Consider the following 23,741-nt stretch of genomic DNA (forward strand, 5'->3'; position numbering starts at 1 on the left):
ATTTTTATCTCCAGTCCTGACCTCTTCTTTAAGCTTCATACTCATTTTTCCAGCTCCCTACTGAACGTTTCTACCTAGATATCCAAACCTCACATCTCCAAAATTGAATTCTTGTTTTCCTCCCATTAGACTTGGTTCTCCTTTTTCCTCCCATTTCTTCCATATCATCTCTCTTCTTCTGGTTGCTCATTATAGTGGGATACAAGGCCTGAGGTTAATGATTCTGCCTTGTATGTTATCCCCCTCTCTCTCTGTGTTCCCTCATGCTGATCTCCTTGTTCCTCAGACATACCAACCATCTTCCACTCTAGAGCATTTATAATTACTGCTCCCTCTGCCTGGAGAACTTTACCCAGCTATTCTCGTGGCTTTCTCCCTCTCTTCACTCAGGCCTTGTTCATACATCACTGTCAAAGAGAGCTTCAGAGAGTTTTACTTTATAGAAATTTATATTGAGAGGAACTTCAATGTGTTTCGAAGTATGAAAAGGCCTCAGATGTTCAGGGAAAACCCTAAGTGAGGGCAATAATAACTCCAGAAAAAAAAATTGACAGCTAAGGAAATGTAATTATAGTAGGTATTAATAGTTTGTCTCAGCAGTAATATTTATATCATTCTAATAATGAAAACAGTGAATGTGAATTTAAAGACTGAGATGTAGATATTTTGGAAGGATATGGAAAGAGGAAGAGGGACTGTAAATAAGCTGTATCACCTTAAATCAATGAAAAATAAGGCTAAAATCTGACTCACAAGACAAGTCCCCTAGATTCAATTACCGATGTGTAGCAGTATAGAGGGCAGAACAACATTTAAATAAGAGATGTGGTTAGCAAAACGTACTCTGGGAAATTAGTGTCAAACAGCCTGGTCTCTTTAACAAATAGATTTCAAAGGATTGTGTAGGGGGAGGAGGTTGAAGAGAACAGTAGGATTTTGGGCTTGTGTGTCCATTTGTTTGTGGTCCTTAGCTTTAAACCCAGATGTATTGTTTTTCTTGGCAATGATCAGCTATTTTGCTTCAAGAGGAGAGAATGCAGAAAGTTTAGGTCAACCAAGGTTAAGATTTAGCCAGGTGAGATCTGGAGGGAGATGGGTGTAGGGGAGTTATGGGCATTGCAAGAGTATTTAATGATGGAACATGAATATAAGTTGGATAAGCAGGAAAGTGATCACAAAAGTTGCTTGATAAAAAATGAAAAAAAAGAGATAAAAAAGTGGAAAAAAAAATGATAGAATTAATGAATTGGAATTCTTGATGAAATTGTGGAATTATTGCAGGAGGGTTACTAGAATGATTGAGATGGAAAACTAGGGGGTGGTGGTCAAAAAGTGATATGCTTGAAATTAAGGTTACAAAGAATATACAGTTGACGATGACTGGATCTAAGGTATAGTATTGAAAGTGGCTGACTTAAGTTGTGGGAAGGAAAAGATTGTTGGTGGTAAGGATGGAAAGAACTGAGCAGCTATTTCCTGAGAATAAATTAGAATCAATTCCTTTAAAATTTTTTATATACGTTCCCAAATTGTCCTCTGGATATTGTATAGCAATTTATACCTCCATCTATATTGTATGGGAGTACAAAGAGAGAAACCATTTAAAACTTAAATTCCAATTTATATGCCATACATTTCACCCTTTGATCTTGTTTTGGTAGACTCCAACGAAATTTATGCAAATTTTATCGTGTAGTAAAAGCATTTGGTCTATGGAATCATGAATTCATTTATGAATATTAGGTGTTGTGATCTTTTAGAATGGTCCAACTTTTACAAGGGTTTATTTGGTCACTTTAATTTCTATAAATCCAGTGAATGGTTTGCTTATGAACTTACTAAAAGAATTTCCTTTCCCAGGACTCTTCCTCAGGAGCAATGCATTTTTTGACAGTGTTTGGGCAAAGAAGAGGCAATACTTACGTACGGAAATTAGTATGTGGAGCAATAGAAACTATAACAATAATTCTTGTTCCATTCTATGATATATTTGAGTTTGGTCCTCTCAGCAGGGTGTCTTCATGTACCATATGAGTACCAAGTTTGAAGACACTGCCTGAGTCCACATATGTTGGAATCTAGCAAGAGATCTTTGCTTTCTAGTCTAAGCTCACTTGCCCCCTCTTTCTCTCTTTGCCACTCGGGTGAATTCAAATGACACTGGTTTTTCCTCTACTACTCTGCACAGACATGTGGATGTCAGCATTCAGGCTGTCTTGTTACTTTTGTTCCTAGAGCCTTAGGGAAATGAAAAGTAACTCTTCATTATAAAACATTGGGGATTTCTGGACTAAAAAGTAGATGTTTGAAAGCGTATGTTTTCACTGTGTTGAGAATGGTACAGAGCACAGGTACTATCTTGCCTTTTTTGTGGAAATCTACGGTAACAACACCTCTATGGAATGCATTGTAGCAATACTCAATCAAATTTTTTAAAATGCAGATCGTCTTTAACCCTGGACTTCTGTTTATAAGAATTTACTGTACAGATAGACTTATATAGGTGTGGATGTACAGAGACATTGAGGGTATATATTACAGCATTCTTTGTAGTGCCAAACGATGGGAAACAACCTAAATGTCCATCAGTATCAGTAGGTCAGATTAATTATGGTATGACCATAGAATGGAATAGTAAGAGTGATTGTGAAGAATGCGCCATGTCTCTTTGATCTTTTATTAAATAAAAAAAGCAAAGCACACGTCAGTTTATTTGGTGTGCTGTCATTTGTGTCTGTACAACACCTCAGCATAAGAAACTTTCAATTGTTGTCTCCAATAAATAAATTGGTACCTAGGGATATAGGTGGACCGTATACTTCTTGTACCTTCTCAGTTTTGTATCCTGTTCAAAATATTAATATTTAAATTTTATTTTTGGCTATTGTATAGGTTGGAGAAATTATAGAGGGTGATTTTAATATTTATGAACATTTTCTGATGTTGATTTTGAAGCTTTCAACAATGACTTTTGTCTGTAAATAAAACCAAGCAGTTAGTATCTTAGAATGAAACTGAAGTAAAAATTTAATGACCTAAAATAACATTGTACGTTCAAATCATGTGGGTTTTTTTGTCTTTTTTTCTTTAGGTATTATGACTCTGTCCCCCTTTGATCAAATGAAGACTGCTTCCAATATAGGTGGATTTAATGCGGCAATTAAAAACAGTCCACCTGCCATGTCTCAGTATATCACTGTAGGGTCCAATCCATTTACTGGCTTCTTCTATGCTTTAGAGGTATGTGTTTCATCACTGATCCTGAGTAAGGCCACTATTGGTTTTTCACCTTGTCTACAAATTGGATATAGTAACTCAGCCTTAGAAAGATTAAGCAGCTTACATTTTTAAGTTTCGATTGAAGCTAAAATTAATCTCAACTAGCTTTTTTCTAAATTCTTTAGATTAAGTGAAAAGGTACTAAAGTCAACGTAAAACAAACAATCTTCTTTTGTTTCTAAAGACCAGAGCTCTTTGATGGCCGAGTAGTCTTTAAATATTGCTGCAATAGTCAGAAGTTCAGGGTTGTTAATGATGTCAGCCCACTAGGGATTTGAGTAAATGAGGAATTGTAAAGACAGAACGAACTACCAACTTTAGTTGATGTAAGTGGTGAAAATTGCTTCCTAAAATAAGGGAAAGTTAGGTGTTAGATTTGGCAGTTCTTATTTCTCACTTATAATAAAAAGCAGCCTTCTTAGAATTGTCCAAACTATCTTTTTACTTTTATAAAAATGTGTATGTGTATATGTGTGTATGTATTTCATATATACATAAATAAAGAAGGAAAAGAGCCAGTTGTGTGTGTATAGATGGGAAATACACAGCTCAGCTAGAATAATGTCATCTTAATATCCTTAGTTTAAAATTTAACTAAATTACAATTTAAAGGGGGAAATACTAAAGGTAAAATAGACTGGTAGTGACTTCATTTTTAAATTATAGAGTTAAAACTTTTTATTGTATTTCTCCTAAACTAAAGTTTTAGCCCTCTGAAAGAAGCTGAGTTGGTAGTCTAGGCTTTACAACTTCTCAAAGCTTTTTAAAGTAAGCCTTATTTAGAAAGTATGTTTTGTTTCTTTGTAAGCTACTCTTTCACATGTTCTGTTTTTCAGGGAAGCACACAACCATTATTATCTCATGTTGCACTAGCAGTTGCAAGTAAACTCACTTCTGCTTTATTTAATGCTGCCAGGTAAATTACATGATAATTAAATAAAAGTTACCTAATTTGTATTTAGCTTGGTTTTAACTTATATTTTGATAGTCTGCAATTTGAAACCCTGGAAGCTCAGTTTTTATTCTAAATTTTCTTTCTTTTCAGTGGTTGGCTTGGTTGGAAAAGTAAGCACGAAGAAGAAGCTGTTCAAAAGCAAAAGCCTAAGGTTGAACCAGCTACCCCGTTAGCTGTAAGGCAAGTCTGTCATGCTTCTCAAGTTTTAGTCCTTTGAGAAAGGTACTGTTAAATTCATGGTCTTTCAGTGTCCTTAGTTGATTTTCTGGTCTCAGAAGTCTTGGAGATTCTGAAAGTAGTTAATGTGAGATTTTTTTCCCCCACTAGAATGTAAAACTCTATGAGAAGAGTGATTCTTGTCCATTTTGTTCATAGCTATCTCCCTATCTTATAGTAGGTACTCAAGATATATTTGTTGCGTGTACTTTTTAACAAATAAACTTAGCTTAAGTTGTAAGACAATTAGTTTAGCGATAGCTGTTGAATTTCTTTTAGAAGTTTCGATAGTTTGTTACTAAGCTGTATAAACTTAAAAAGTACCCAGTGATTTCCTTAAAAAAACAAAACAAAACAGGAGTCATGTATATTCAAGCAGCTTCTCCGAATACTGGCTTGTGCTTCCTTGTTTACTTCAGTAGTGCTGTAGGATCTGTTAGCATGTTTGTTGAGTTTCTTTTGGAGGCAGAGCATAATTTTTGGTTTTGCTTTTGTTTTTACTGACAGAACCATGTCTTCTAATACTTGGTTTTGTTTTTAAATTGTTTTTTGTTACCTAATATAAAGTACCACCATGAAGGGAACTAGAACCTTCCTCCCACCCCCGCCTTTTTAGATGGTCTTTATCTAAAGAAAGCCAACTAATTAACTGTTATTAAAATGTATTAAAGTGTATCTTCTAAGATTTTTTTTCATCTTATTTTAAAATATGTTGTAACATATCACATTTCCTAAATCCACCCAAGAATCAAATTAGCCGAAGGACCCTATGTATCTCAGATATTAATATACGTAACAAAGTTTGAGCACATATATATCTCACGGACTTTTCTCAAAGTAAGCTCTCCTAGTTCTTTTTCAGTACTTCTTTACTTTTATTTTACTCATTCTAATAAGGTTGATTATAGACTAATAGCAGTTTAGAGATAACTATTTAGAAAAAGGAACGTTCTTGTTTCAAGCAGATACACTGGTGTCAGCAGGATGTGATATCTAGCAAAAAAAGAGAACAAGTTAGGAACAAGAACTTAAAATGGACAAAAGATGCCTGTATGGGAGCAAAGTATTCTAAAATTCAGTTGGTGGTGAGGGTATTGTTTTCTATGACATGCCTCTTAATCAAGGAAAGATAAAGTTGTACTTGATATTCTCTAAAAATATAGGGTTGTGGGTATCTATAGAAACCCTACATAGGACTGTGGTTGTAAAATTTCTCTTATGTATTTTATTTCAAATATCATAAATAAGAAATTATTATAACTAATATTAATCCAGGCAAAGTTCATATTTCTTTGTGTAAAAATAGATCCAGCTCATTTTATTTATGCATTTCTTTATTCTGCTGTATGTTTCTAGATTGAAATATGATTTGAGCTTTTTATTTTCTTTTAAATATCAGATTTGGACTTCCAGATTCTAGACGCCATGGTGAAAGCATATGTCTGTCTCCATGTAACACGCTGGCAGCAGTAACAGATGATTTCGGCAGAGTTGTTTTATTGGATGTAGCTAGAGGAATTGCAATACGCATGTGGAAAGGTACTCACAAAAATCCAGAAAAAAGTTAATTCACTTTTTACCCCACCAATTGAGCAGCGTTGTCATCCTTCAGCTTCTGGTTAACACTGTTTAATCCTTAATGTTTATGTTTTCTTTTTTAACATGAACTCAGATGTCCAACACTTGATCCGGTAGTTGACTGATACATCCTTTAACTTTGGGCATCTCACAGGCACGTTTGCCCTCTGCCTATTTACTTTCTTTCAGTTCTCACTGTCATTGTCAATTTCTAAATTCGGTTTCCTGGAAAGTCTTTCAGAATTAAGATAGAAAAACTTGGCAAAATCCTTCTTCACTGACTTGACTTTTATATACTTATGCTTGGGTCAATCCACTTAGTTTATCAGTAACAATGTCAGGAGTTTCATTCAGCTGTTAGCAACAGACCCAAGTATAGGATTGACATATCACCATAGTATCTTCAGGAACCCAGTCTCCTTCCTTGTAGCTTCCCCACTAAGCTTCTCATAGCAGCCTTCTTACCTGCATTCCAGGAAGGAAGGAGGAGAAGGGAAGAAGGGTACTCCTGCCAACTGAGTCAGTCCACTTGGAAGATTTTCCCCAAAGTCCCTTCAACCTTTATCTACGATACCTACAATACATTAGCTAGGCACATCTAACTATAAGAGAGACTTGAAAATATCTTTTAACTAGACACATTGTCAACCTAAATAAAATAAAATCTTCCCTTACGAAGGAAGAAGGGAAGATTGCATTGTTCAGAATTATCTGGAATGTCATGTTAGCATAGACCACTGGTTGGAAACCACAATTTATGGCACAGTTTTGTCTATACTTTAAAATGTGGGGATTCATGGATTTGAGGACAGGAAATTACTCTGGACCAGGTTGAGGCCTCTATCACCCCCTTGCCAAAGAACTCCTGCAGTGACAAAGGCAGTCTTCATCTGCTACGTGTTTAAGTGTCTGTAGAAGTAGTTTCAGTGCCACAGATACATCATTTCTCCTTGGTGTTTGCCTTCTGAAACAACATCAAAGGGGTGTTCTCAGTAAGACTTTTCCAAAATACAGAAGACATAGCTGTAGTGAGTGCCCCAAATCCACTGTGGCAGTCTTGTCACTTACATTATTGCCTGTCTTTCTGCAGCTGGTGCAGTCAGTTTTCCTTTCCATCCAGGGAGAGAGGGATCAAGTGCCTGGCAAAGGGGCTACGGGAAAATGGAAGACAGCGTCAGCTACTACTTCTCACGTGCAGGAACTTTCTTACATCCCTCTGCATCTCATGTTTTCCCTCTGTCTGCATACGCCAAAGGGATTGACTAGCAGGACATCAATTTGATGTTTTTCTTACATTTTAATTGGACTTTTATTTTAAATCCAAATCTGATAATCTCTCCAGAATTTTTTAAAAGGAGAGAATCTTTGAAAGAGAGAGAGGTAAGGGAATGGGAGCAGAAGAGGTAATCAGGTAGCTTTAATGATATCTATAATATTTTCTTTTTAAAGAGAAAAAGTGATCTCAAGGAAATACAGCAAAATATTAAGATTTGATGAGGCTTGGTGATAGATTACTTATTATCTTTTCTCTTTAAGACATTTCATAATAAAAAGATAATATGCTTTTATAGCTTTTCTTACCCCCCCAGCCCCCAGATATTTTGGAGTACTTCAGGAGGCTACTACTGAACCTAGATTAATTAACTAATTAACTTTCCCTTTTCCTCTGTCTCCAAAGGATACCGAGGTGCACAAATTGGATGGATTCAAATTGTAGAGGACCTCCATGAAAGAGTACCAGAAAAGGTGGATTTTTCCCCTTTTGGGAATACTCAGGGCCCAAGTCGAGTAGCTCAGTTCCTTGTGATCTATGCGCCAAGAAGGGGAATATTAGAAGTGTGGAACACACAGCAGGGACCTAGAGTAGGAGCTTTCAATGTGGGGAAGCACTGCAGGTAAGCCGCAATCCCTGGCGTTTTTCTGGTTACAAAAAGAAATACAGGAATGCTTTTATTAAAGTAAAGCTTTTACTAGATTAGATTTTATTAGATTGCCTGTTATTTTAGAATTGTAATATTTTTTATTGTTGTTTTCCCTGCAAGTGCCTGGTATATAATTAAGGATTAGGTATTTAATAACAAAAAAATTATTGAAAATGTCATAATGTGCTACTGAATTAAAGTTTGCTTGGTGTTGCCATTTGTCTCTAACTTACTCTGTGAAGGCTCAAAATGAAAGGTTCCTTCAGATTCCCCTAGTGATGATTAGTGAGGTGAAAGCTTTGTTTGCCATTGAAACATAAATCTGATTGTATTCATTTAATTTTATAAAACCTTTTAACAAGGTGAAAAGGACTCTGCCAGTTGAGTCTTGTTTTATTTATGTTTTTGGTATCAGTATTTATTTGCCTTATTAATGCTCCTGAATTAATAATAATGTCAAGTTCTCTAGCTATAATAAAAGCACCTTTTGGCATTTCTCCTTTTCCTAATGTTTTTACCATATTGGTATGTGATTTTTTTAGGCTGTTGTATCCTGGATATAAAATAATGGGCTTAAATAACATTACCAGTCAGAGTTGGCAGCCACAGACTTACCAGATCTGTCTTGTTGATCCCTTGTCTGGAAGTGTGAAAACAGTGAATGTTCCTTTCCACTTAGCACTGAGGTGAGATTTACTGAGTGTCTGCCGATCTAACTTCTCCTAGTTCCTTGGTTAGTTCCTTGGTTTGTCGTGCTGTTTTGTAGTTATTGTTTTATTGTTGTTTCATTTTTCATCAGACTGATACCGGTAAAGTTAAATAGGAAGAATATAAAGGAAAAAAGAAAGTTGGAATGTATTAATATTAGAATTAGAAGGAAAACGATTTCACATTCTGTAAGAATTTGTTGTATTTATTGTTTTAGTGACAAGAAGAGTGAACGAGCCAAGGACATGCACTTAGTGAAGAAACTGGCAGCCTTACTGAAAACCAAATCTCCCAATCTTGGTAGGTATCCTTTAATAAAAATAGTAAAGCATATTGCTGCATTTTTTTAAAGCAATAAAATATTCTAAATGGAACAATCAAAATACTTAAGTGCATTGATGAGCTATGTTAACTCCTTTTCAGAATGAGGGGGGTACAGATACCCCCCTACACCTTTTATTGGGATTGCTCTGTAGGGATGAAGTGTGCCATCCAGGGGATATTAAAACTCACAACAATAAAACAATAATTTGAGAGAACACAAAAATCCCTTTAGACTGACCAGTAGTACAAATATGTTCATTTTCTTTCAGAATATTTCACTGTTAGAAAAATGAAAATTGGCCGGGCGCGGTGGCTCACGCCTGTAATCCTAGCTCTCTGGGAGGCCGAGGTGGGCGGATTGTTTGAGCTCAGGTGTTCGAGACCACCCTGAGCAAGAGCGAGACCCCATCTCTACTAAAAATAGAAAGAAATTATATGGACAGCTAAAAATATATATAGAAAAAATTAGCCGGGCATGGTGGCGCATGCCTGTAGTCCCAGCTACTCGGGAGGCTGAGACAGGAGGCTCCCTTGAGCCCAGGAGTTTGAGGTTGCTGTGAGCTAGGCTGGCGCCACGGCACTCACTCTAGCCCGGGCAACAGAGTGAGACTCTGTCTCAAAAAAAAAAAAAAAAAAAAAAAGAAAAATGAAAATTTTCCTTTCTTTTTGTAGATTTGGTTGAAACAGAAATAAAGGAATTAATTCTTGATATTAAATACCCTGCAACCAAAAAACAAGTAAGTATGTATAATATATGAACTTTCTTGCTAGTAGTTATAATACATCCCTCTTAAGAAAATCTTCATTTTTCCTATTTCCCTCCAAACATGACAGGCTAAAGTCTTCTTTTCATACTTTTATTATGTCCATTCCTTTTTATATTCCCATGTAAAAGTTCCTGTTGTCTCTCTTTTTAAAGAATTAAATAATATTGCCATACACATGAGTTATTTTATACAAATATACCTGTACTTATCCGTTCATAACATATATTTGGATTAAAGAATGATAATAAAATGAACACATGTATGACAACTCACCTTAGGAAATAGACTCTTACCAGGAGCTCTAAAGAGCCCTGCGTGTCCCTCCTCAGTCCCGTTACCTTCTGCCATCACAAGGTAACCACAGCTGAGAATTTTGTGGTTCTCTCTTTTGCTTTTCTTTTTCGTTAACATCATTCCTGTGTGGCTCCTTTGAAATCCATTGATGCATTTCCTGCCTTTTAAAGCTTTTTATAAATGGATGTCTTCTTCTGTGACTTTAGTTTTTCTTTCAACATTATGTTTCTGTGAGTCATTCATATTGATGTATGTGGCTATGGTTGTAGCTATAGTTGATTTATTTACTATGCCATATGAATTCCACTCTTTCTTCATCCTCCCGCCAGTGAACATTTAGGTTGTTTCCAGTTTTCTGCTATTACAAACAGTGATGCTGTGCTTATCCTTGCAGTTGTTTCCTGGTGCACATAGGCAAGAGTTCCTCTTTAGTTTGCTGAAGAGTGGAATTGCTAGGGTGTGAGCTTCTTCAGCTGTACTGGTTGATGACAAATTGTTTCTCAAAATAGTTGTCCTCATTTATACTTCCGCTTATACCATAAGAGTCCCTCTTGCTCCACAGTCTCGACATCCCATGGTATTGTCAGACTTGTTACCTTTTGCCAGGCTTGTGGTTATAATATGGTAACTGATTGTTGTTTTTTATTCCCACTCCTCCTACCCATACCCCTCATCATGCTGCCCAAGTCCTAACTTTAGAAATTCTTACAAGCAAGACACTTCAATTTTCATGGATAACTCTGAACTCCTAGTCTACTTTTAATTAGAACCGGATAGTTAATGACTACTTATTTTCTAATTATTTCATGTATGTTAGCAGTAGCTTCCCAACTTTTTCCTCATGAACTCTTTTAAGCTCCGTCAAGTAGGAACCTTACCAAATATTTCATTTTTATAGTTCATAGCATCTAAAATAACGTTACTGTGAGAATATAAGAAAAAAACAAATCATAGTGTGTTTTCCTGTTCTCTTACACAGTCAGTCACTCAACAGTTCTGTCGGTAGATGTGTGAGTTTTGTCCTCCACATCCCAATCAATTTCTTCAGCAGATTTCTTATGACCTTCTCCTCAGGTTTGGTGAATTTGCTAAAGCAGCTCACAAAACTCAGGGGAACACTTTACTTACATTTGCCCATTTATTAGAAAGGATATTACAAAGGATACAGTTGAACAGCCAGATGGAAGAGATACATAGGGCAGAGCATGTGGAAAGGGGTATAGAGCTTCCATGCCCTTGCCAGGCAAGCCACTCACCAGGAACCTCCACGTGGTCAGCCATCCAGAAGCTCTTCCAAACCATGTCCTTTGGGAATTTATGGAGGCTTCATTACTAGGCAGATTGTATCATTGGCCATCAGTGATCAGCTCAATCTTCATCCCCTGTCTCCTCCCCAGGGATCAAGGGGTGGGGCTAAAATTCCCAATCCTCTAATCATATGATTGGTTCTACTGGCATCCGGCCCCCATCCTGAGGCTATCTAGGATCCCACCAAGAGTCGCCTCATTAAAACAAAAGATATTCCTATAACCCAGGAAATTATAAAGATTCTTAGGAGCTCTGTGTTAGGAACTGGGGTCAAAGCGCCAATGTTAAAAGATTCTCCTTGCACCCCTATCTACAAGGAAATTAGGAGCTCTGTCTCAGGAACTAGAGCAGAAACCAAACATTAGAACAAAAGATTCTGCTAGCACCCCTATCATTCAGGAAATTACAGGGCTTTTAGGAGCTCCGTGCCAGGGATTGGGGGCATAGACTGGTATGAGTATTTCTTATTATTTTATAGCTACATACATGAGAGAATTTAGTAACTAGTGATTTCTGTTGCAGTCAATTTTTAAAACACTTTTTCTTGTTTTATTGTAGAACAGGCAAGTGTCTGTGACTTTTAATCATGTTTTCTGTTACCCTGATAGTGCTAATTAGCTCTCATTTTCCTCAGGGCAAAAATCTCAGTTTTTAAAGATGAGACTATGATGACAAGGTGGGTATCTAGCAAGGCAGCTTAAGGACTCTGTTGTAGAACAGGTCATGACCCAAATAATTCTTTTCATTTTGATACCATCTTTCTTCATTCCTTACATCACAGAATACCAAAACTGAGAAACCAGCATAGTGCAGACTGACTTGTTTTTCGTGGTTGGTTTGTTTTTGGTTTTTACTACACTATTGAATCATGTATGAAGCTGTGAATTTTATAAAAAATACTAGAAGGCCCAATAGAGAAAGTTGTGTATTGTTTTACAACACTAGAGGAAGGGAAGAAACCAGTTTAGGAGGTAAGTAAGCCAGGTGCTCGCCTTTGTAACCATAGGCAGGGCAGAAGCAGATTACGCTTGTCCTGGGTTTTTGCCTCTTGCAGTCACTTTCTTTGTATCCTCCAGGTAGTTGTTTCATCCTAGGCCTGACCAATATCCTAAGCTACCCTCTGAGCCTACTTCTCCTCCACAGACACTCAGAGATTATTGTGTTATGATCTGATATTTGTCTCCTGCCACGTTCTTAGCTTACTTTTTAAACTGTTTAATCTCATCAATTAAAATCTAATTTAGTGTGCTAATATGAAAGGATGATATAAACTTTACTGTGTCTAACTCATTGATATTTCTTATGGTTGCTACGTTAGGGATGGAGAGATATTTTAGAACTGGTTATGAAGAATCTTATGTCTCTTTGGGGGTGGGGGATGTGGAGAGAGGTAGTAGGGTAGAGTGGGTACTATCTAAGCATGGCCTGTAGATTCAGCCTGCCATGCTCAAGTGCAGTAATTAAGCTATAACTAAGTTGTCAGATTTTATTATTGACATGATAATACGTCTGCTTTTCATTTATGCCTAGATAGTATAGACTTGTTCAGACTCTTCTTATTGGTGAATAGCTTTGTTTCTGTTTCTGTTTTTTCTTGGCCATTCTCTTAAACAGCACTTGCCTTCTAGTTGTTTCATTCTCCTCTGGACTTTTTGTCATTATACCATATTTGACATGACATGAAATAGATAATGTTTTACTTATGATACAACTATAATTCTCACGTAATTATACTGAAACTTCTTAAATAAGGAATTTCGCTTTGAAATTTGGGATAGTGGAACTATAGGCATAAATATAAAATTTAGAAAACAAAATCATTGCCTTATAGTTACTAGAATTGCTCAATATCTTTCTTTTAGGCTTTGGAAAGCATTTTGGCAAGTAAACGTTTACCATTTTCCTGTCTTAGAAACATCACTCAGACTTTAATGGACACTTTAAAAAATCAAGGTAATAAGGTTTGTACTGATTGGAGGTTATGGTCTCACTTCAAATTTTAAACTCTGATTATAGAAAGCTGTTAACTGCTTATGATACTATCATGTTACTTTAATATAGAAATAATATATATAAGAAATGAATAATCTTATTTATTTCCTATTTAATGTATGAAGTTGATTTTCATCTGAGCTGTCTCTGAATATATTGACTCTATTTCTTATTAGAAATGTTTCTTTTAATCCCTCTGGTATGAGAAAGATATCAGTGTAGAATGATGAGAAGTGATTATTCTGATAGAGTTGTGGAACACTGTGAAAGCCATTGGAAAAAGGGGGAAATCAGTTAGTGGTATGGAAAAGACAACAAGGTTCTCTTACTGCTGTTATCTTTTATTTAACTTCATGAAAGGAGAGAGATTTCTGTAGGAGGGCATTCTTAAGTAATGTCGTTTTGAATGAGATAATGATCAAAAATATTTATGGTTTGAATTAATGTTCTGTTAGGTGTGTAGCATCTACATTTTCTCACCCACTTCCCTCATGAACAGAGTTAGAACTTCCAAAATCACAGGCTATAATTTGATTATTCCGAGTTTTCTGTTATGATTTACTATTCAAAATTTCTCTGAAAAGAATTAGATTTGAAATTGTTGGGTTATAACTCCATACTTTATCCCGATGAACTAGCCAAATTCAATTTATTCTGAATTCCTAACGTTAAAGAGTGGAGTGAACCAGCGTCATCTAGTCATGACTGTTGCTTGTGATGTTAATTATATAAAACCAACTTTTTGTTTAATTATGTTTAAGCCAGCTTAAAGTGACTTAATAAACAGAATTTGTTTGTTCAGGACTTCAAGTATCCTAATTTTGAGACTCTCTTCATTATTGACTTTTTTCAGCAGTTATGTAAAGCTAACTTTGGTGAATAGTGAACTCCTTTAGTGCACACAACTTGTAAGAAATACTTCTTTTAAAAAGCATGATATACTTATAAAGCCCCTCTACCCCTCAAGGCGCTAACAAAATATCAAAAGTTATTAAATGACAAATTATCTTGCGCTAGGCTGGGAGTAAACCAAACACCATTTGTTAAAGTTCTGAAAAATCATCAGTTTTAAGCTCTACTCATAAATGAGATTCCTAAAAACTGCAAATATTTTATATGCTCAGTTTTATTATGGCTATAAGAACTTGAACAATATTCCATGTTACTGTATTGCAGATAAGATTTCTTGGGAGTTTCCGGTGTCTCTCTTTTTAATACATTGACTGCCACATTAGAAAAAAAATTTTTTTCTTTGAGGCCGTGATGTTTTATGAAAATAGAATAAAAACTTCAAAAACAAAATGATCCTTTCCAGTTTAATGAAAAATTTGTTATTTTTTATTGTTTTCTGTGTGTGAGTTATATGCAACTTGAAAAATAGTTCTCAAAGCTCCCAAGGTGAAGAGACATGTGAGTTATATATGTTTCATGAGGTTCTGGGCTCAAAACTAGTGTGACTTAAATACTCACATGGCAGTTAATGTGTTAAAGAATAAACATTTGTTTTATATTAGATATAAATAAATTATTATACAGAAATGTATTATATAGAGAGTATTTCTCTAACATTAATCTTGAACAAAATCAAATCTGATTGGTAGAGGGTATTAAGTAGAATTCTACTTTTGGTCTCTTTGTCAGCCTTTCTTGAGGATACATGTGTCAAAATTCACAGTTTCTGGTTGAATTATGATATCTTTGACCACCATGGTAGTAAGAATCAGGCAGCTTTGTATTTGTATATCCTCAGTGTGTGAGAATAATAGACAGCATATAAATTATGGGATGATGGCGAATATTTTCAAAGGTATTTCCATGTTATTTCTTTAAATATGAGTATTAGATGAAGATATTTCTGCTTGCTTGCTTTTTTCTTTTTTTTCTCCCAAGCTATTAGAACATCTTATTTTATTTAAATTATCTTTGCTTTCAAAATCTGATATAGCTTAAGCATCCCAATATTTAATACAACAGAAGATCAGGAAATTATGTGATATTAGAGATTGAATGAAAGAAAAGTTTTTTTATGAGTCTTAAATACATCTCTTGCATATGTTTTTCCTTTTAGAGCTTGAGTCTGTTGATGAAGGATTGCTACAGTTTTGTGCTAATAAACTGAGATTGCTGCATCTTTATGAGTCTGTCAGTCAATTAAATTCTGTTGATTTTCATTCAGACACACCATTCTCTGATGATGTGAGTAATCCCAAATTTTAGTATTATACAAAATCATCTCTGATTATTTTTAATTTTTGTAATTTGGTAGTAAAAAAGTAGAAAATTAAGAAATTTTTTAAAAGCTTTAATGGTGTCTTTTCTTTGCCAGGTCCCTTCCTGGCTTTCTGTTCCTGGGTGCTAAATTTATATTATTTATACAAGAATATTAAATTTTATTGTTAATTCATTTTTATTCCTCTAGAATCATTTGGTTTTGACACCATGGCACTCTAGCCTGGGCAATAGAGTAAGCCTCTATCTCAAAAAAAAAAAAAGAAAAGAAAAGAAAAAGAAATATGGTGAAAGAAGATTTTCTCTGTAATGAAAACAGCCCACACATTCTGATATCTTCTCTTTTATCTTTGGGATTTTAGATGGATTTTATATTACATTTTAACAATAATCTATTAATAATATTCTGCGATTGCCATTATAACAATAAAACCATGTTTTTAGGATCTTTTGTTTCTCTACTTCAGCAATAGTATAAAATAATTTTAAGCAACAGGAAGGTTCAAGTTGATTAAATGATGTCTACAGGATTTCCTAGACATTTCATGCCTAATTTTCTCAGGAGATCCAAACTCTCTTGCGTGCCATGGCAAAGAAAAGTTAATATATGTCATTAATAATCCCCCATAGAATTAATTTTCATTTGATAGCACCTTGTAGCTAGCTATAGCCCCTTGTAGAATTTATTTCCATTTGATAGACCCAGTGTAGTATGCAAAGATAAAAGAATTACAAAATTTTAAAAATAAGTTGACAGATTGTTCTTTTTTATTTTTATTATTTTTAAATTACTTTCTAAGAATTAAAACTATATTTTGCTGTGGACTTGTTGGGATGCTTCAAAAACATGCAGCCAGCTACTAAGCTGATGGCTAATTTTACACTTATAAAACTAAAATTCAAATCTGAACTAATTTATTTTTGCTGTTGGACATTTTACATATAAGCTTATATACAGTTTCAGTGTATTGAACTACTGGTGTGTGTTTAATAACATTTTTCAATTTATTGCTTTTTTAAAAAATAATAGCCTAAGGTATATAAATAAATGAAACTGCTCTTGTTTAAGAATGCAACTTTACTTACATAGCATGGAGAAAAAACTGTTTGCTCTGGCAAATTTATAGTTTTTGAGTGCGTGTGTGCAAGTATCACTTCTGTGTGTGTGTGTACTTGTCCCTAATTTAGAAAATTTTAATACTGTTTGGGACGTGTTTCTCTACACATGGTGTGGAAAAATAGTTTGAAAGGCTGGCAGGTTGTATCCCTGAGAGCCACACAGAGGATTTGTATGTAGATACAAGGAAAATTGTTTCCCTGTGTTTTTATTTTATAGTGTTTATGTTGCTTAATAAATAAGCACTTAATTTCAAATAGTTCTTTAGTTTTTGGAGAATGACAAGAGTTCCATTTGAAACCCTTTTTAAGTTTTTTTCTGATTATACAATAATATATGTTTATTAAAATTCTTTTTTAGTAGTATGTAGTGTTTCAAGATTAGCTTTATTTAAATAACCTCCTACCCTTGAAATATAATTCGAGAGTAAAGTTTTAAACAGAGTACACTATAGTTATTGAATTAATTAAAAATCATCTTTTGCTTCCAGGCTTGAATTTCAGTTCAGATAATGGGGTTGACAAGTGACAGATTCATAGAAGGAGACATGGTCTATTCAGAACTTCTTTCTTCTATTTTTAAGGACTTGGCTGTGTTACTAAGGCTTGATGAAAACGAACTGCTTAAGCTCCAAGCGTTATTAGAGAAATATAAACAGGAGAACTTCAGGACTAATGTTCGGTTTTCTGATGATAAAGATGGTGTATTGCCTATAAAAACATTCCTAGAATATTTAGAATATGAGAAAGATGTGCTCAACATAAGGAAGATAAGTGAAGAGGAATATGTGGCTTTAGGTAGGTGAAATAATAAACTGTCCTTTGTATCCTTTTTTTCTAGAAGAAAGCCTGGTAGGAGCATATAGCATCTCAAAGATTCAGTTTGTTTTGAAATTGAAATTAAATTAATGAAAGAATTTAATGTACTAGATTTTTTAATCAACAAAAGCCATTGTGGATATGTATGCATTATGTCATACAAGTTGTATTAATAAGTGTACTAAAGAGACAATGTTAGACAGGTAAGGATTTGCTTTCTGCTTTAATAGATCAGGCAGATTGAACCAGTAATTTCTCTTCTCTCACATTGTTTGTCCCTCTGGGATTCTAGATTGTATTTCAGGAAGATCGTTAATCTAAATGGTAAGTAGTCATTGATTAATGTGTTTTGTTTTTGTTCTACTAGGCAGTTTCTTTTTTTGGAAGTGTTTGCATGGAGAAAGCTCCACTGAGGATATGTGTCACACTTTGGAGTCTGCTGGACTTAGCCCTCAGCTGTTGTTGGTAAGGTTTTTCCTGCTAGATGCCATTCTTCCTTGTGATTGTTATTCAAAATGTCAGTCTTTTTATTTAACCATTGTCTTTTAGCATATCATAGAATGCACATGAAAACCTTCTAAATATGATCAAAGACATTTGTAATCACCATATTAAATAGAGTAATAGTTTATTTTTATCCCCTGTAAATTTTAACAAGCATATTCTATGATTGGCCTAAAATAAATTTAGAATCTGACCTGTATGCATGCATTTACAGTAGAATTTGACCATCAGTAAAAACAGTTATGTTGGAACTATGAAAATAAAATAACCTTCCCTCGAAGCAATATGGAATTGTTATCAAATATTTCCAAACTCTGAATATACATTAGGATGTAATCTCTATGAAATAATAAACGTAAAACAAAAAAATCATCCAATGGAGAAACAACACTACATTTTTGCCCTTTCTTAAAAAAGTAAGGAAAGTTGCCCCATCATCATCTGTTTTCCCTTATTACCCACCGCCTACACATTCACACATACACAGTTGTCCCTCAGTTTTTGTTTAGGGGATTTGCTCCAGCCCCCCAAGCCAAAATCCATGGATGTTCAAGTCTCTTATATAAAATGATGTAGCATTTGCATATAACGTATGCACATCCTCCTGTATACTTTAAAGTATCTCTAGATTACTTATAATACCAAATACGATGTAAGTGCTATGTAAATAGTTGTTATACCCTACTGTTTAAGGAATAATGACAAGGAAAAAAGTCTGTATGGGTTCAGTACAGATGCAACCGTCCATTTTTTTTCTCCTGGATATTTGATCCATGGTTGCGTGAATGCATGAATGCAGAACACATAGCCCTAGTCGTACATTTTGTACCTAAATTAATCAGAATGAGTCTACTGGAAATGTAACAGAGAGCCAAAAGAGAAGATAAATTCTATCTTCCCTCCCTTCCACATTTCCTTTTGATTTGCTTCCCAGCACACATGCATACAAAACAGCAAAAGTTATTTTTTTATTGATTATATTAATAGAATGTCTTTTTTACCTATATAGGCAGTCAATTTTTTAGTCTGTCTAGTCATGATAAGCAGCAGGTTATGAGGTGAAGAGGAAGTCTAGAAGAGAAGGAATTTCCTTAATAAATGGAGAAAGGTTATTCAGAATTTTGTGGGTTAAACAGGATGTTGGGTGGCAAGTGTAGTAAACATGGTATAATATGATACCACTGTTGTAAAACAGTGATTCCCCCATCCTGCCTCCCAAATAACTCTGTATGTAGCTGCACATATAAAGCCATTAGTGGCTTAGCACATAGTAAGCTTTATATAACCGTTAGCATTTATTGTTAACATTGCCATTATTTTATGAGCATGGAGGAAAATATGAAAGGGCATATTTGGTTGTTTAATAAAGAGGTTTCTATGTGGGGTGAGATAGAAAGGGGGCTGGCACGGGGAGAGACTTGGAAGTTAGACAAAACAAGGGAAAAATAGAAAGTTAAACAGTGTATGTGTATATATGTATGATTTCATATGGGTAAAGATTACATATATAAATTTATATGTACATGTGTATATACTCACATAATGTGAAAATTTTTAAAGGAAGAGAAAAGAAAATATGCATGCTACAACCAGGCAGATCTGGTTTCAGATTTTAGTTCTAACTCATTAACTGTATGGTGCTGGGCAAGTTAGATTTCTTTTATGAGCTTATTTCATCATTTCTGAAATCTGGATAACCATCCCTGCCACAAAGGTTGTTAGAGTCAAATGAGGTGTTATGCATGTCAGGTACGTATCATAGCGCCTGTGTTGTCCTCATAAGTTCATTTTCTTCACACACTTCTCTAACTCCCTACCCTCCCTAATTTTTGAAAATTATTTGAACTGATACATTTAAACCAACAAATCAACTTTTTATTAATATTTTAGAGCTATTTTTCACCTACAGGTACTGCAGTACTGTAAGACATAAAGGCCTTTCACAGATCCCAGTAGTTATATTAATAGATGTACCATCAGGCCATTAAACTTCGCTATGGCAGAATTATCTGTGAACAATTTTACAAATCTTAAAAATGTTTCAAATTTAAGTAGATTTGCTGGTTCATAGGCATCTTAAAAGTCACTTATGTTGACTTAAGTGTTGTTTAAAATCTGTTACTCATAACTTGTTAGTGATTTAAAAATTGGAGTTTGGTAGTTTTATGTAATTGTTCCCCAATACCAAGTCTGCGATGCTTTTGTACAGCCAAGGCAAGAGTAAGATCAACAGCTCCAGATTCTCCCCCTAGTCACCCCAATCAAAAGAGAGTGGAGTGGCACCTTGCTTATTTTCAGCAAATTCAAGCTCACATAGTAGTGTCCTTTCTGGTAATACGCTCCTTAATAGAGGTTTGAATTGGAAGGCAGTGCTTAACCCAAAGAGATGGAAATGGTGGAATTTAGATACCCGACAGGTAATAAAGAATCTTTTACATAGACAAGGTATGTTGTTCTGCCCCTCATGTTAACATGATGCAACAACTCAAAAAGCTTTATCATCCATATGCACACATGCACTGTCTAGAAAAGTGCTAGATTTTGTCTATGTTAAATATTTTTTAGACTGAAAAAGATTTAAATTTGATTTCAGTCTCTGCTCCTGAGTGTTTGGCTTTCTAAGGAAAAAGATATTTTGGATAAGCCGCAGTCTGTCTGCTGTCTTCATACAATGCTGTCCCTCCTGAGCAAGATGAAAGGTAGGATGCTGGTACCTATTAGAATGCAGCATTCTCAGGATTTCAGCTTACTGCTCTTGGAAACAAAGTGTAGTGTTTGAAACACCACAAAAACTGGGAAGGAGGATAGTTTCTCTTAACAAAAGGCATCTATGGTGTACAGTACCTTTCACATAGAGATTTTATTATGTATTAATAGTTATTAATACATTTGAAGTATGCTTTAATTTACAGAAATTAAATTTATATTTTGTATCATAGAAAATAACATGAACAGTACAAGTACATTTTCTTAACTCAGGTAAGTTGAATGGTCTTTGGTGAAAGTAATGTTTTTCTTATTTTTGGTATGGTTATGAAAATATTAATCTATTATATTGATTTATTCAATAGTAGTTTTCAATAATGATGAAAATATTTCAAAGAAGGATTTAACAGTGATTCAGCAAGGTGACTAGAATAACACAAATACTTGGAATATAAATGTTCTAACTAAAACAGACTATAGATTTATTTTCCACTTCATTGAGAAATATACAGACACATCAATGTGAAATTTAACTTTAACATTATGTTTAATATGAAAGATTAGACCAAAAAAAAATGACAGTGTAAGAGTTTATTTTTCAGTTTTCTCCCTATCCCTGTAGTGGCCATCGATGAGACCTGGGATTCCCAGTCCGTGTCCCCCTGGTGGCAGCAGATGCGCACAGCCTGTATTCAGTCTGAGAACAACGGAGCTGCCCTACTGTCTGCACATGTTGGACATTCTGTGGCTGCACAGATATCGAACAACATGACGGAGAAAAAAGTAAGCGGGCAAAGGTGCAGCTTTGATCTGTACCGGCCAGTCAGCTGAAGGGATGATTTTCCTTTTCTGAGGGTACATTGTTTTCAGTGTTACAGAGCATCTAGAATTTGAAATGTATGTCCAGCAGATTCTTACTCGTTTGGGGTGGGAGGACCCCTTAATTTGTTTATTCAGATGCTATGCATACGTGAGTTTGGCAGTTGCTACATGGCAAAGGGGAAAAGTGCTAATGGCTTTCTGCCAATAGCTGGTGATTTGTGGTGAGTCCCTTTAAAATGAGTCTCCTGGCTTCAGTTTCCTCATCTAAAAGAAGTCAGAGTTAGACTGTATCACTTCTCAGGTTTATTCTAGTTCTAAAGTTCAATGATTGTCTTTACCCCTTGCCTCATAAACCTAGCATTCAATGAATCAGATACAAGTTTCCTACTAGACCTTTTGCTTTCTGTTTTTCCTAATCTCTTGAGAACTCAAATTTCCCTTATATCTTGTGGTGGATGAAATAATTTTTTCTACAGGGATGTTACATTAGTTTGGATGAGATACTTAATTAGTTTTGTGGAGAGTTACTTGACATTGTCAGTCACAATTGTTCATAGGCTAAATTTGATATTGCCAACTTGAAATGTTTGTAATGATGGAGAGAGATGAAATTTCAGATACGTTGTTTTTAAGTTGTTAAGTACATTCTGAAGAGATGGTCAGTATCCTGATTGGTACTAGTATAAAAAAAACTGGCCCTTGTCCAGGATGGCCCAGAAAATTTTTTGAGGTATGCACTGGTTGAATCGGGGTCATTAGTGCAGGACTCATAAATGTTCGAACTCGGCATCCTTGCCCTTGAATCTGCAGTCTACTCCTGACCCTCATGTTTCTTCCAGCCAAGTGATAATATTTGTGAAACAGCACTGATGTGTTGCCTTGTGGTGTATCCTGACTGTTCATCAGCTTTCAAGTTAAAAGCTCATTCAGTTTAATGTTGATTCAAAATCTTTGCCAGAGAATCACCAGTACATTTTCTGTTAGTTTTCCCAAACAGTTTTGGGTGCTGATTCAGAGGCCCTCACTGATTCCTGGGAGGCCCTTTCTCTTGACACTGAATACTGGAAACTCCTGCTGAAACAACTGGAGGATTGTCTCATACTTCAGACTCTGCTTCACAGCAAAGGGAATACTCAAACCTCCAGAGTGTCATCACTACAGGCTGAGCCACTTCCAAGGCTTTCTGTTAAAAAGTTATTAGAAGGAGGAAAAGGTAAGCTGAAGTTCATTTGAGCATTTGTGTCCTTATTTTTGTTATGAGTTTTTTTTAATAGAAATGACTGAAGAATAAGAAAAGAAAAATATACTCCTATTAAAATAATAACAACCCTCTGTATACATCTCAGTTAATTTTCTGTAAGTCTGATTCAGTCAATTCCATGCTCAGGAACCCCCAGGTACTTCCCACTGTATAACAAAATAAGCAGTGGTTCTCAAAGAGTGGTTAGAAGTGGACCTCAAGAGTCCTTCCTTTTCCACGTACATGTCTGCACGAGGCCAGATTTTCCTCATATATTCTAACCAAAACAACAAAACAATAGATTGAATGCCAAAGCTGGTGGGAGAATCCAGACATAAGTGCTAGACATTAAATAGATTTGCAAAAGTATAAACTAGTGCCACATTTCTCAGTAAATTTCTTTTTTTGCTTTGGGAAATACAGTTTTTCCATAAAATGTTAGCATTTAATAGGTTTATTATTTCATTTTTAGATGAATTAATAAAAATATTTTTTTAATTTCTCTTTTAATTTCTAATACCATAAAAATGAACAGATGTAACCCATAAGCCAAAGTTCTTTGGGTCATCAATAACTTTTAAGAATTTAAGGGTTTACCTTTCTCTTACCATATACAAAAATCAAATCAAAATGAATTAAAGACTTAAGTCTGACACCTGAAACTGTGAAACTACTAGAAGAAAACATCAGGGAAACACTCCAGGACATTGGTCTAGGTGAAGATTTCTTGAATAAGATCTTAAAAACACAGACAATCAAAGCAAAAATGAACAAATACGATCACATCAAGCTAAAAGGCTTCTACACAGCAAAGGAAACAACAAAGTGAAGAGACAGCCCACAAAATGAGAGAAAATATTTGCAAAGTACCCATCTGACAAGGGATTGATAAGCAGAATATATAAGGAGCTCAAATAACTTAATAGGAAAAAACCCAAATAATCTGATTTTAAAATGGGCAT

General features: G+C 35.0%; 1 protein-coding gene across 2 annotated transcripts in view; it reads left to right on the plus strand.

The window, feature by feature from the left end:
* Positions 1-23,741, plus strand: part of RAB3GAP2 (RAB3 GTPase activating non-catalytic protein subunit 2) — a 77,432-nt gene that overhangs the window by 33,775 nt on the left and 19,916 nt on the right. The window contains exons 10-24 of one of the 2 annotated variants that reach the window (XM_069459363.1): positions 3,092-3,240; positions 4,116-4,195; positions 4,325-4,414; positions 5,850-5,989; positions 7,707-7,923; positions 8,493-8,636; positions 8,876-8,958; positions 9,655-9,719; positions 13,214-13,304; positions 15,412-15,539; positions 17,273-17,490; positions 17,879-17,972; positions 20,605-20,710; positions 21,340-21,500; positions 22,524-22,752. In XM_069459363.1, coding sequence (XP_069315464.1) covers positions 3,092-3,240; positions 4,116-4,195; positions 4,325-4,414; positions 5,850-5,989; positions 7,707-7,923; positions 8,493-8,636; positions 8,876-8,958; positions 9,655-9,719; positions 13,214-13,304; positions 15,412-15,539; positions 17,273-17,490; positions 17,879-17,972; positions 20,605-20,710; positions 21,340-21,500; positions 22,524-22,752 — 1,995 coding nt within the window. Of the gene's footprint in view, positions 1-3,091; positions 3,241-4,115; positions 4,196-4,324; positions 4,415-5,849; positions 5,990-7,706; positions 7,924-8,492; positions 8,637-8,875; positions 8,959-9,654; positions 9,720-13,213; positions 13,305-15,411; positions 15,540-17,272; positions 17,491-17,874; positions 17,973-20,604; positions 20,711-21,339; positions 21,501-22,523; positions 22,753-23,741 lie in introns of both variants that reach the window. The other variant, XM_069459362.1, reaches the window with a different exon arrangement.

This window comes from Eulemur rufifrons, chromosome 27 (assembly GCF_041146395.1).
Source record: "Eulemur rufifrons isolate Redbay chromosome 27, OSU_ERuf_1, whole genome shotgun sequence".
NCBI classification, from domain to species: Eukaryota; Metazoa; Chordata; class Mammalia; order Primates; family Lemuridae; genus Eulemur; species Eulemur rufifrons.